The sequence below is a fragment of the Pseudopodoces humilis genome, chromosome 4 (genome assembly GCF_049639895.1).
Source record: "Pseudopodoces humilis isolate 2021_Gansu_Grassland_sample_001 chromosome 4, ASM4963989v1, whole genome shotgun sequence".
NCBI classification, from domain to species: domain Eukaryota; kingdom Metazoa; phylum Chordata; class Aves; order Passeriformes; family Paridae; genus Pseudopodoces; species Pseudopodoces humilis.
This window is the reverse complement of record NC_142203.1, coordinates 29609364-29622661: the sequence shown is the minus strand read 5'-3', so window position 1 is coordinate 29622661 and position 13298 is coordinate 29609364. Positions and strand designations below refer to the sequence as shown.

Genomic DNA, 13298 nt, shown 5'->3' with positions numbered 1-13298 from the left:
TCCCAGTAACAGTCAGCATCATGCCATGAGAGCAGCTTACGCAAGACACCATGTGCTGCAATCAAGCTGAAGCTAGGCATGGGAATATTACCAGAAGAATTACTTGACTATAGTCAAGTGCCAAGCACGGTCTTCTCACAAAGTCAAGGAACCACCAAAATGCTTCTATGTCGCTCAAACTACTGGAAATTAGAACAGAACTTGAACTCACACTTAAATGAACTATGTCTTGTGTAAAGATTTAAGTGACCACCACCTTAGTAGTCTCCCAAGGTACTTTTCTCAGGAACACAAGTTTCTTTAAATGAGGTTGAAACATGCTCTCACCATATCTGTATACAGAGATCCTGTTATCAGCATCCAGGACAGCCATGTCCCCACTATGTTTGGGATCTGTGTGAAATGCAACCTGATTAACTGCCTGTTGGAGGTGGAGCTCATAGGTACACATGGGTGGAGGCACCACAGCATGCTGGAAGGCTGTGACAAGCACTTTATCTGAGGAAGAAAAGAGAAGAAAATCCAAGATGCCTAAATTAAGCTCTTTCTGGATTCTTTATTAGAAGCAGAAATAATGTTACAGGAAAATGGTTGCTGTACTCTTATTGGTTATTTTCAACAAGCTACCCCTGAAGCTTCTATCAATTACATGGACCCCTCCCTAAAAGCTTTGTAGAAACAATTAAAAGAAGAACTGAATACAAAAGTCTCCCCATCTTTTCCGACCCTAGAGCTGAAAAGCTGTCCCACTGCTTACCTCCATCTATAACAGCCACATTTGCCATATGTTGACTATTCTCCCCGAGCCCATGGTCTGTAGTCCAATTCCAGTCGTAGAAGAGGTAATGCCAGTCCTGGCAGAGTATATGTAGTCTGTACAAGTTCTCTCGGTCCCACAGCAGTGAAACCAACTGATTTTCCTTCAAGTTACCAAAGTGTAGACTTTGCTTCAGGTACCAGTGATAGTTTCCTGTGGTCCACAGCTGAACTATAGAAAAACATAGTTACAACAGACTAGTATTTCAGATCTAGCTGAAACCCCTGCTTCCAACCACCACTGGCCTTCCTAGGGGTGGGTTAAGTGCAATTAAAATAATACTTCTAGTCTTCAGTCCATGAGTCTGTCATACAACACACAGCATAAGAAAATAACACACTGTGTAGAAGTCAATCCTAAAATTCACTGAGCTACCTCTGTGAGACGGTACCCTTGTTTAATGAAGGGCTCAGACGTTTAGTATTTCATTTGTACCACTTCCAGTTACAGCAGCCTGGAAGATACTTTGAACTCAGGCTGAACTACCAGTTCTGCTCATTTTGGCTGGTGTAGTTAATTTTCTTCACAGTGTCAAGTACAGGACTGTGTTTTGGATTTGTGCTGAACACAGGGTGGATAAGTGATGTTTTAGTTATTGCTAAGCTGGGCTTACAGAGAACTAACGTCTTTCACGTCTTTTTAACGCCAAGCTGGCAAGGAAGTTGGGGATGCATAGGTGAGGAGGGGACAGAACCAGGACAGATGACACCAGCTGACTAAAGGGATATTTCAGACCATGTGGCATCTGAACATGGTCATGAACACATATGAGTTTTCATACATGAAGTGAGAGGAACAAGGAGGAAGAGGGGGATATTTGGAGTGATAGCATTTTTTTCCCAAGTAACCATTACACATGATGGGGCCTGGCTGTCCTGGAGATGGTTGAACACCTGCCTGCCCATAGGATGTGGTGAATTAATTCCTTGCTTTGCTTTTTATGGCACATGTGGCTTTTGCTTTTTCATAGTAAACCGTTATTATCTCAACCAATGAGTTTTTCAGCTTTTACCCTCCTGATTCTCTCCCCCGTCTTGCTGGTGCAGAAGTGGGCAAGTAACTCTGTGGGGCTTGGCTGCTGTCTGTGGTTAAACCATGACACCAGCACATCAGTCTCAAAGCCACTGGTAAGCCTCCACAGCATCTCCTGTGCTCCAAGTAAGTACCCACTGCTAAGGACACTTACAAGCAAACATTAAGAGGCAGAGCCTTATGGAGTGCTCTCACCATAAGTGTTTGGGTTGGAGTTTTCCACCTTCAGGTCTTCCAGCCATATAGCCAGGATTGTAGAATCTGCATTCCAAAGCATTTCATTAACCTGCAGAAACAAATATGGCTCTGACCAATATTCTTGCTCCCAGAAAGTTTACAAGACTAGGAGGTGCTCCAACAACAAAAGGTGTGCTGGTTAATAAACAAACAGAGCCCTCATGTATCGCAAAGGTCCTGACAAGGCATCCTGAGGAGCCCACAGATGAAGAGGCCACAAAAATGACAGCAGTGTTCTCTTTGCTTTCCTTGACAGTGAGGAAGCATCTGCCAAAAGACCTCTCAGCATCCACGCACAGAAGCTGAAATAATGGCCTAGCATAGCTTCTCCCTTATTTGGGATAATGTGGGTATATAACCTCACTCTTGCAATGGCTGACATACTGAAAAGTACTTTTGAATCATTTGCCTAGTATAAAGTATATAGAGCCCAGAAGTACCCCATGGCTACAATCATCCTTTACTACATGTCTTTGTACAATGGGCTTCCAGAGTGCATTGCATCTTCTCCACAGGCTTCCTCGTTGTTCTCTTTTCAGGTCACTTTTCCCGTTAGGATAAGCACAAAGTATTAGGTTAAAAACCTCTTTCTAGAACTGGAAGAGATCTAATCCTCTACTCCATTACACTCTCATCAAAGAAGCCCAGACAAAAAACTTACTTTGACCTGCCCTTTTTGGAAAGGGAGGGTGAATTCTCCATGAAGAAGTCCATTCTTTTCCAGAAAAACCACATCATGTCTGTTGGGTTTTTCTTGTGTAGATGCTATCAGATTTCCTGAGGGCCTTAAAAAGAGTCAAATGAAAATTAATTCCTTACACAATCACTAACTGTCATTTTAAACCCCAGTCATCTCACATTTTTTTCCAGTGACACGAAGAAAAAGACAGCAGAGGATGTATTTTCCTCAGCACTGCTCAGACAGTCATAGGTCCATCACAGATCAGAGCTTATGATATCCACAGGTGACCAGATAAATGTCAGCACTAGGAAAGGAACCCATTGTGGACCTGATTTTCTGAGTCTGAGAGAGTTTTCAGCCTGTCAATGGCTCATCTGTTTCCAAAGGAAAGTCTCTTGAGAACAATTCTCTCTCAAGGACCATTTCTGTAAATAACTTGGTTTTCTCAAAACAATTCTGTACAGCTGTGCTGAGAGTGTTTTCTCTTATTCCACCAATGGGACTAGACAGGTGTTGTTCCCTTTACCAATCATGTTAAACCTGTATTGGAACACCTTATAAAAGGGGCCGGAAAGTTCTAAACAAAAACCTTCTGATGATCCTCCTGCTGTGGAACTGAATCCATGCTCCTTATTTCGTGTCCAACAGCAACAACCTGTAGTATTTCTTTTTATACTGAGCCCAAATCCACTTGACACTGACTATATGCAAAGAATCTACCCCTTCTTCCAACTTGTGATGCAAGTATTGGGATTTTCAGGGTTTAGAGGGCTACTCTTCCTCATGCTGAATCAGAGGGCAAATTTCTTCAAGTTCTGGGAAAAATAAAAAAAAGGCTGAAGAAATTAAAATGATTCTGATCAAAGACTGTGACCAGGGAATACAAGCAACACTGCTGTCGGCATGCAGACTGTGGTACTACTCACTTCCATGACAGTGCTTGTTCTAATCCCGAGATAGGCTCACTTGTTGACTGCAGCACAAGCTCTCTGCTCCATACCCGGACCTTCCGAGCACCTAAGGGTGAGAAATCAATAAGACAAAGGTCTAAGAAAGCACTAGGAAGAAACTTTCCTACTGTTATGAGGGTAGCAAATTTTAATGCAGATGTGTAAAAAGAAGATTTCTCTTGTACACCTTAAGGGCTAAGAACTTACTCTGTGTCAGGCTGTTCTCCTATAGTAACCAAGTGACTAAAGGAACTGTGTCAGGAATTTCAGTCTGATGTAGTTCAGTCATAATAATTTCCCCCTCCAGCTATCACCACAGAAATGTTAAAATCTTGCTATAAATTTACAATCCTCCCTAATCTGAAGTACTGAAGGTAAAACCCCAAACATGTGGAAGAGCAGTGTGGTTTATGTCGTCCAATATGTTGACCTAACACATTTAAACTGCTCAAAAAGTAGTATTTATCATGGAAAACATCAATTACAGTCTTAGAAGTAATGCATAAGCTCATCACCTCTCTGACTTCAGGGCAAAACCAAGGCAAAAGTATCACCAGTATTTAAAAAAAGTGTGCAAGGCTAAACTCTAGTATGAGTGACAGTGGGTATATGAACCAAACAGATTAATCCATTTGGTGTTGAGAGTCTAGCAGGTATTGTTTAAAGCTTGAGCAGGTGAAAGAAACAGTTCAGATAGTAACTATAAAGTAGTACTCTCTCCTGGTGCCTCACTGAACTGGACACCAAACCGCAAAGAAAGTATTCCAAATATCATGTCTATAAAATGGCGCTGAGAACGTCAGAGCAGAGAAAAGGGCAATTAAATAGCTCAGCTCACCCTTGCTTTAACTGGCCAACAGATCACAAATAGTTCTTGCCTCACCTAGATTCTGCTTAAGAAGCCCTTTACATGTGCTGGTTTTTCAAACAAGCTTGGTGCCTTACCTGTCTCTGGACAGACAGCACTCACTGCAACAAACTGCCCGTCTCCTCTCCATGTCACCCGAGGCCTGCCATCATCCCAGGCTGATGCTGGCAACACCTCCTAAAGTCACACAAAAGAAAGTTGCATCAAAGCTTGGGAAGGCAACTGCTGTCTTTGTCTAAACAGACTGCTCTTTCAAGAGCCTCAGGATGAAATCCACCGATTAAAAAGTGCCAAGACTAGTAAGTTAAAAACTCATTATTCAAAATATTGTTTTAGGAAACACTAGAATTAAAACTATTTAATTCAGTCTGCTCCTCCTTCAAGTGCATATGACTGTCTCTTCACATGATCACACGCTATAGACAGCAGTGCGTAATCTGGACACACGGTGAATTGAGATTTGATGATGATTGATGCTGGGATGGCTGCAAATCTTATCTAGAGCTCTGTCTGAGAAGCAGTAAGTACTCCCTGATGCCTTCTTGAATTCAAGGGAAGATAAAAATGCATGATTTCAGACAACACAGAAAGAGACAGAAGCAGCCTATGAAGAGAACTACCAGAAAGGTGGTTGCAAATTGATTCCACAGGAATAACAGAAACTCTCTTTATGCATGGTTTCCCTGACAGAGCATCAGCTTGACACAAAAAAAGCAGTATAATACCGTCTGTTTGCGATGTGCTGCCTGTTTTCCTTCTGATCCATGGAACTGTGTCTCCTTTTTACCCCAGCCAAGAGCAACAAACTTTCCTGAAGAAGAAATAATCCTTGTAGTGGAAGATTTACAGATAATACCTTAACTACTCTGCACTATGTAACACAACCACAGCCTCACGCAACCCACATCTTCTCCCCAAATTTTATTCTAAAAACCTGCTGGGAAGTTATGTAGTCTATAAAGTACTCTGGTACATGGAACTTACTTGAATTTATGCTGACAAGTTACAATACTGACTTTACCCTTCAGCTGTCCAGTAGCATTATAATCTAAATAAAATTTCTTCTGGAGTCGTAAGTCCTCAGAGATCCATTTCCTGACTTTCCACATGCTTACAACATACCAATTACATCAGCTAGGGCAACTTCATTTCTGTGTACCTCTCACCTTCTCCAAACTCATCTTGGTGGATTTGCTTCTCTGTAATTGGCTCAAAATCCCTTGTCATCATGATGAGTGTCTGCTGACCTGCAGGGCAGATATTAAATACAGTATTGGTAACGGTATCTGCAGCAAATAAAAACTCAACTATTCTCCTGTGTGCTCCTGTTGTTCTACCATGGACCTGAATATAGAAAACATGGTACTAGAGAGAACACAACCTTTAAAGCATGAAATCTCAAACTCAAACAGAACACTTGGAAATTTTTCTCCTCAAAAAAATGCTTCCTGGCCTAAGCTTAGTAAGTTTTTTTCACCTTCCAAACAAGTACCCAGTTCCTTTTCTCTTGAGACATGAAGGACAAGAAGGAAACTGGGAACAGTCACCATGGATTTATGAAAAGGAAATCATACCATCCTGATAACCTCTTACAATGAAATGACCAGCTTGTGAATATGGGGAGAATGGTGATTTATCTTGACTCTAATAAAGCTTTTGATGCTGTGTGCCACGACATCACCGCAGACAAATGCACGAAGTATGGGTTAGATAAAAGGGCAGTGAAAACCAGCTGAACTACCAAGCTCAAAAGCTTGCTAGCACTTTCATTAAATGCAGCCTGAAGTCAGTCACTGGCATGCCCCCGGATACTAGGGGCAATGATTAACATTTTCTTTAATGACCTGAAGCATGGGACCCGCAGCAAATTCGTAGTTGACACAGAACTGGGAGAAGCAGCAAGAACAGCAGAAGGTAGTGCTGCTGTCCACAGGGACTCTGTCATGTAGGCAAGATGGGCTTCATCAAAACTTATGAACTTCATAAAGCTCAACAAGAAAAAATGTCACGTCCTGCATATGGGAAAAAATAATCTCAGGCACTAAGACAGACTGGGAACCAAGGGGCTGGAGAGCAGCTTAGCAAAGAAACATAAACTATGTTTCCTGTGGCACGAAGTTGAAATAGCTAGCAGTATGCCCTGCTGCACAGGTGGACAACAGCATCCTGGCTGCATCAGGAGCGCTGCCAGCAGTTTTTGGGAGGTGATCTTGTTCCTCTACTCAGTGCTGGTGAGACACACTGAATGGTGACTCCATTTCTGGGCTTCCTAGTGCAAGACAGACAAGGACATACTGGAATGAGTCTTGCAAAGAGTCAAAAGGATGATTAAAGGCTTGAAAAATCTGTCACGTGAGAGGCTGAGACAAGCCAAACTACTCAGGCATCAGGGGAATGTCGTGTGTGTAAATATTATGCATATTATGTGGAAGATGGGGTACAGTAAAGAAAACATAGCCACATTGTTTGTAGTGCTGAGGGACAGCACAGGAGACAACGGGCACAAAAAAAATACAGAAAATTCCCTTAAAACCTAAGAAAAGTTTCATTTTTTTTTTTACTCTGAGGGCAGTTACAAATAGAAACAGGATGCCCACAGGGGTTGTGGGGTCTCAAACCTAACTGGGCACAATCCCCCAACAACTTGCTCTGCGTAACACACATTGAGCATGGTGGTTGGAAGAGGTGATCTCCAGAGTTCCCTTTCAGTCTCAAGCACTCTATAATTCTGTTTTGCCTGAGGCTAATTTTATTTTCTAGGTGAGTCACACCGGTAGTTAATTAGGGCTTGTGACACATACTTGTCCTACCAAAGGCCAAGAAACAGTTTTTGTTACTAAGAAGTCAAGTGGTGATATAAAGAATTCTTTATGTTTTTGAGGCAAGATCAAAGGTACAACCTGGGAAGATTTTAGGGACTAAAAACTCTTCCACAAAGCAGCTTTTTGGGCCTAACCAATTTTTTCTTGGATCTCTGAACCACCTTATGAATCATGAAATGAAAACTAATGTATAGGATCTCGTAGAGTTTCTTCCACTTTAAGTCCTAGTCCCAATTTTGTAATTTTTTCTTTCTCTCTCTTGATCTAAGTTACGTTTTGTGCTTTGGCCGTAGAGTTTCACTCTTACAGGCAGAAATCTTACGGCTGTTGTTGATACCTGTTGCAAGCAAAACAAGCTCTTGGTCAGGACTCCAGTTCATGATACTCAGACCGCTGTCCACACTTCCAACACATTCCACCTGCAAGACCAAAATAAGATCACAGAAACATGAGTGCAGCACTATCCCAGCACAAATGCAAGCAGTCACCAAGGCAAAAGAAAATTGCCTCCTACTTGGAAAAGTCAAAAGTCTAACTTTACACTTTGTGTTCAACTAAACAAAAGAAACATTTCTGACTAAAAATGGTTCCAGGATGTTTATGAATGAGAACTCAGGTAATGCGGAGTCTAAGATATTCCCTGCATACATAGTTTTACAAAGAGCTTTATTCTGCAACTCTCAGTCTTATGTCAGCACATACTCTGTCAATACTAATATGGCCTGACAGGGCCTGTGATTACCTTGGTAAATACTCTTTAGTAACAGAACACAGAAATAATGATTCTTACCTAGAGAATTCCAAAAGGTAAACTCTGACCAGCTTGTGTATGCTGACCTTGACAACTGTGTGTAACTGCATGTCAATGTCAAAGTTTGTGGAAAATTGGGCTAGTTTTACTGGGCCATCATAAGCAAGGAATAGCAGTAGGCAGAGCTTTTGTTACGCATGGTTAACCTGATTTGCAAAAGGCATGGAACAGAACAACAAATACATGACTCATTGTGATAAACAGCAAGATGCCATTCGAGGAATTAGGCTTTTCAGGTAAGAAAAGTGAGACTGGGCACTGGTCAACAGAGTAACTATCACTCACATAGAGAGGGTTTCAGAATAAGCAGAGGAATCTTCCAGACCTCCTTCTTGGTGCTCAGACTGCGCCAAGAGAAGACTAGAAAGTAACACAAAAAACTGGAACAGTAAGCCAAAATACCATAAAATAAAGAATCTGAAGTTAAGCCTGTTCTCTGATGCATCTACCACTGCAAAAAAAGTCTCCTTATCACAACTCTGATAATTCCCATTTCCTTATGACATGTTGTAAGTTGCACTACAGGACACATTTTTCAGACACAGCTAATTGCATATTTAAGTGGTATCTGCAAATCATGTGCAAGCATGAACCAAAGCAGACACGCTACAAATAACCACAATTTTACAGCTAACTCAGACAGAGCACTATCATCTCATGCCCACTTAAACCTACACTGTTGGACTGGTATTGTGGGAGCTGATTCAGAGGGTGCTGTTGTGGTGTTTAAGTGTCCTGCTGAAGATGATAAAAATCTGACACAGAAAGCAAGTATCTCAGTTTCTGCCATAGCCTACATCATGTCAACATGTATCAATGGATAAAACGGTAGCTACACTGTGAATTATGAATTGATTACTTCATTCTTTACCTAGTCTCAGCAATATCCTGCTTCTGTAAGACTCTCCCGCAGATCCTTTTCTGCTGGGAGCTCACTCATCAAACTTTAGAGGATCCAGGCTGTGGACAAGCAAACTGTCATTTCAATTCCAGTTCTTTTACAAAGTATACGTTCTGTCTTTAGTCATTCTCAAGGCTACCACAAAAATCAGCTTGTCTGCCCAGAGAATGGAGACTAGCCACAGCTCAGTATGCAATGAGTGCACAATTGGCTCCTAAAGAAATTGTAAGTGTTACTCTTTTCTCTGAATTTCCTCAGTACTGTTGAGTCTTTCCTGCCACGTTACCTGTTTTGTGCTCAGATTGCAGAGTAGGATGTCTCCAGCTGCTGTAGCAACACACACACTCTCCTGCTCTGGAAGATCTTCGACACCCACAATGCAGCCACTTCCATCTTCAGGCAAGAACCCATCCACAGTCAGGGAGACTTCTCTTGACACCTTGATAGAGAAAGGCCAATGATTTACTAATTACATACCACCTCACTGGGATTTTTGCAGAAATGACAGAGTAAAGTCATAGGTATATTTTATTCTACTGCAGTTACAAAAAGCATTAGACAGTAGAAGAGAGTGTGTGAAAGGCACCATAAAAAAAGCCAGCTTGCAAGTACTTATCTTCACTTATCCATAGGAAACCGTGAAGATCCTCTTAGGGTAAAGGTGATAGAAGAAAATGAGAAAACTCACACATGGAAGCAAACAATACACAACTTCCAATTTGCCCTGCTAATTGTCTTACAACACCCTTTTCATACTTCACCACAGTATCAACATTAAGAGGTGCATGGGTGGGTGCTTAAAGTGTCCCACTGCTCTTAATGGAGCATGCAGACTTCTTAGACACAGCATATAACAATTTCTAAGGAAAATCATTTGGATGGTTAAGGGCACAGCAATCTCTGAAAATTAAATTCCTGGAAAGCCCCAAAGTTTTTTTGTCAGTTAATTTCAGAACTAAATGTACTGAAGAAGTTAGATACTTCAGAGTTGCATTGAGAAGAAAGCAACCCCGCTCTAACCCAGGAATTCTTAAGTCAGTAGCATTTTATAACTTTAGCGGAATGTTGGGGTTTTCCCCCCCCTAGTGCAAAGTTCCGAAAACTTCCTCTTGTACTCTTCACTATCTCTTTGCCTGCTTGGCTCTGTTTTGTGAACTTGTCCGGATGCAACAGTTCGCCAGGTCGTGCTTAAGACTAAACCACGTGAATGACAGGCGTCTAACACAGCCACGCTCTTAAAAAGGCAGATTTAGTATTTTAGAAGCACAAAAAGCATCTTCAGCCACCAAGATCACCCAGCAGCGGCTTCCACGGGGCCGTGAGAAAGCAGCAAGCGGCGGCGGGGAGCAGCAGGAGGGTCCAAGAACCCGCAGACAGCGCGGCGAAAGGGGAGCCGCATCAGGAGACGAGTTCCCGGCGAGCTCCCGCTGGCGGAGGCACAAACGCTTCAATCCAGCTTTGCAACCGAAGCCGACCCCAACACGCCGGCAAGCCCCAGAACCCTGCCCCGCAGCCGCGGCTCTCACCGAGTCCCCGGCGGGGCGCAGCTCCACGAGCCCGTACTGGGAGCCCACGAGAACCACGCCGGGCTCGGCGCCGAGGCAGAAGCATTGCGGGCTGCCCGTGGCGGCGGTGGAGCGGCACCCACCGGCCCGCAGCAGCCGCAGGTTCCTCATGGCGGAGGAAGCGAGCGATGGAGGCCGGGCAGCGATGGAGGCCGGGAGCTGCAGCCCTCAGAGCGCCGCCATGTCGTGCAGCGCGGGCGGGCGGGCGCAGGCGCCTTGCGCGGTGTCGCTCGCGCAGGGCGGAGCGCGGGCCCTCCTTCCCTCCCCGGGCACTGCGGGAGCGCCGCGCTGAGGGCGGCCGCGGTTGAGTCGGGAAGTCCAGCGCTGCTTGTCCTCAGCAGCTCAGCTCCCTGTGAGCCTGCACAAATAACAGAATCACCGTGTCTGGAGGAGAGCTTTAAGGTCACCCAGTCCAACCATTTCCCCCAGCACTGCCACTGTAACCTTTAAACCACATCTCCAGATCCAGATGGTTAAACACAAGGCATGGGGGACTCCACCGCCTCCCAGGGAAACCTGTTCCAGTGCCTGAGCACCCTGACAGTGATACTTTTTTTCCTAATGTCTAATCTGAATGTCCCGTGTCTCAGATTAAGGCTATTTCCTCTTGTCCCCTCACTGCAGGCACGGCAGGAGAGACCGACCCCACCTCACTTCACCCTCCTTTCAGGAGCTCTGGAGGGTGATGGGGTCACCCTGAGCCTCCTCCTCTGGAGACTAAACAACCCCAGCTCCCTCAGCCAGTTCTCATAAGATATGTTTTCTGGTCCTTCCGAGATCCTTGTTTCCTTCTCTGAACATGCTCCAGCACATCAATGTCCTTTTCAGAGTGAGTGGCCCAGAACTGGATACAGCACACGATGTGCAACCTTGCCAGAGTCAGTGGGATGACAGTGGGAGGAGAATGATTCTTTTGGAGTCATTTGTGCACTAACCAGCTGAAGAACTCCAGCTGAGACTTCTAAGGCACTTACAGGCAAGCCTTCACATAGGTTAGTGCTGCCATGATGCCACGGCTTCTGTCACACTCTGCCACGTCCCTCCAGTTGTGACAGAGGGGGAGAAGGTAGTTCAGCCTTCAGGGGGAAGAAGGACTTCTTGCAACCACAGTTATACCCTTCACACTTCCCCCTTTTCCTAGTGGAGCTTTACTCCCATCAGTCAGTACTGATGACATTTAAGAAAGACGAGCTATTGGAGAAGGTCCAGTGGAGGTGACAAAGATGATTTGGGGATTGGAGCTTCTCTCTTATGAGGAGAGACTGTGGGAGCTTGGCCTTTTTAGTCCAGAGAAGACTGAGAGGAGACCTCATCAAACATACAAATATTTAAAAGGCAGGTGCCAAGAAGATGGTGCCAGACTCTTTTCAGTGGTGCCCAGTGACAGGATGAGGAGAAATGGCCATAAATAAAACACAAGAACTTCCACCTCAGCATGAGGAAGAACTTCTTTACGTTGAAGTTGGCAGAGGAAGTTGGAACAGGCTGCCCAGGGAGGTTGTGGAGTTTCTGCCTCCGGAGACATCAAAATCCTCAATGCATTCTGCTCTAGGTGATCCTCCCTTGGCAGGGATGGTTGGACTAGATGGTCTCCAGAGATCACTTACCACCCTAACAATTCTGTGATTCTTTGTGATTCTGTGATCCAGTCTAATGGCCAAATACCAAGAAAAGACCAATTTGAGATAAATTTGTTTTGTCTATGGCAATCTGTAAATTTTGTATGCTGTAATCAGCTTAATGTGCTCTACAGTTTGGCATTTTAAGCCAGTGCAAAGATGGGCTATTTAGACAGCTGGACAGGTTTGCTTTTTGCTGTTCTGGTATTAAACTTGGCTAAAGTCAGTAATAAAACTCAATAAAACTTGCTAAACTCAGAGAGGGGTATTTTTAGAGACCAGTGGAAAAGCCACAGCTATCATTGCACATGAGGAAAATCAAAGCCACCCAGATTCCTTATTCTTGGGACAAAGGCATAAGAAGTGCCTCCCCAGGCCAGTACAGCACCTGCCAAGGCCAGCAGTGCCTGGCTGCACTGGTAGGATGAAAGGCAGCTGTCAGAGAGCTCATGAACCTGGCTGTGCTGTGCACCTCGTTCCCTGTGCCCCCAAGACCTGCCCTAGTTCCTTAGGGTGGTCTGCCACCCCTATTCCTCGCAGTACCTTTTCCAGAGGCTTCTTCCTTTGGCGCAGCTTGATCCTATCAGCCTCCAGTGTCCCAAGTCACCATTTTACCCTGTGAAATGCGCTTGACTGAGCTGAGTTGCCCCAGCTGACAGTACAGCCGCGGCTCTCGCAGCACGTCTGCATCCACCACTCGGTGGTTTTGCAGCTCTGGAGAGAAGTCCTCTCATGGCAGATGGCACTTGCTGGTCCCGTCTAGCTCACGAGAGGTGCCCCTCTGCCTGCTTGCTTTCCGCGGGTCACATCACCTTGAAAAATCATTTTCTTCCCGAAACCCGTCTGAAATACCCTATATTGTTGTTGTTGTTATTTTTCCCGCGGCTGCAGCTGACGTCCCACACCGCGCTGCCCTCTCGCTCCGCCGCCCCGTCCCCGCCGCCGTCCCGGGGCCGGCCGGGCCCCGCCCCGCCCCGCCGGCACCGCCGCAGCC

General features: G+C 44.7%; 1 protein-coding gene across 1 annotated transcript in view; it reads right to left on the bottom strand.

Moving 5' to 3' along the window:
* The window catches only part of ELP1 (elongator acetyltransferase complex subunit 1), a 36340-nt gene extending 25458 nt beyond the window's left edge, over positions 1-10882 (bottom strand). Inside the window, exons 1-11 of the mRNA XM_014258727.2 lie at positions 10647-10882; positions 9407-9559; positions 7746-7827; positions 5753-5833; positions 5312-5397; positions 4664-4763; positions 3695-3785; positions 2748-2871; positions 2045-2135; positions 758-988; positions 328-498 (exon numbers count right to left, since the gene is read on the bottom strand). Coding sequence (XP_014114202.2) covers positions 328-498; positions 758-988; positions 2045-2135; positions 2748-2871; positions 3695-3785; positions 4664-4763; positions 5312-5397; positions 5753-5833; positions 7746-7827; positions 9407-9559; positions 10647-10796 — 1360 coding nt within the window. The 5' untranslated portion in view covers positions 10797-10882. The remainder of the gene's footprint in view (positions 1-327; positions 499-757; positions 989-2044; positions 2136-2747; positions 2872-3694; positions 3786-4663; positions 4764-5311; positions 5398-5752; positions 5834-7745; positions 7828-9406; positions 9560-10646) is intronic.
* Between the last annotated feature and the right edge of the window lie 2416 nt (positions 10883-13298).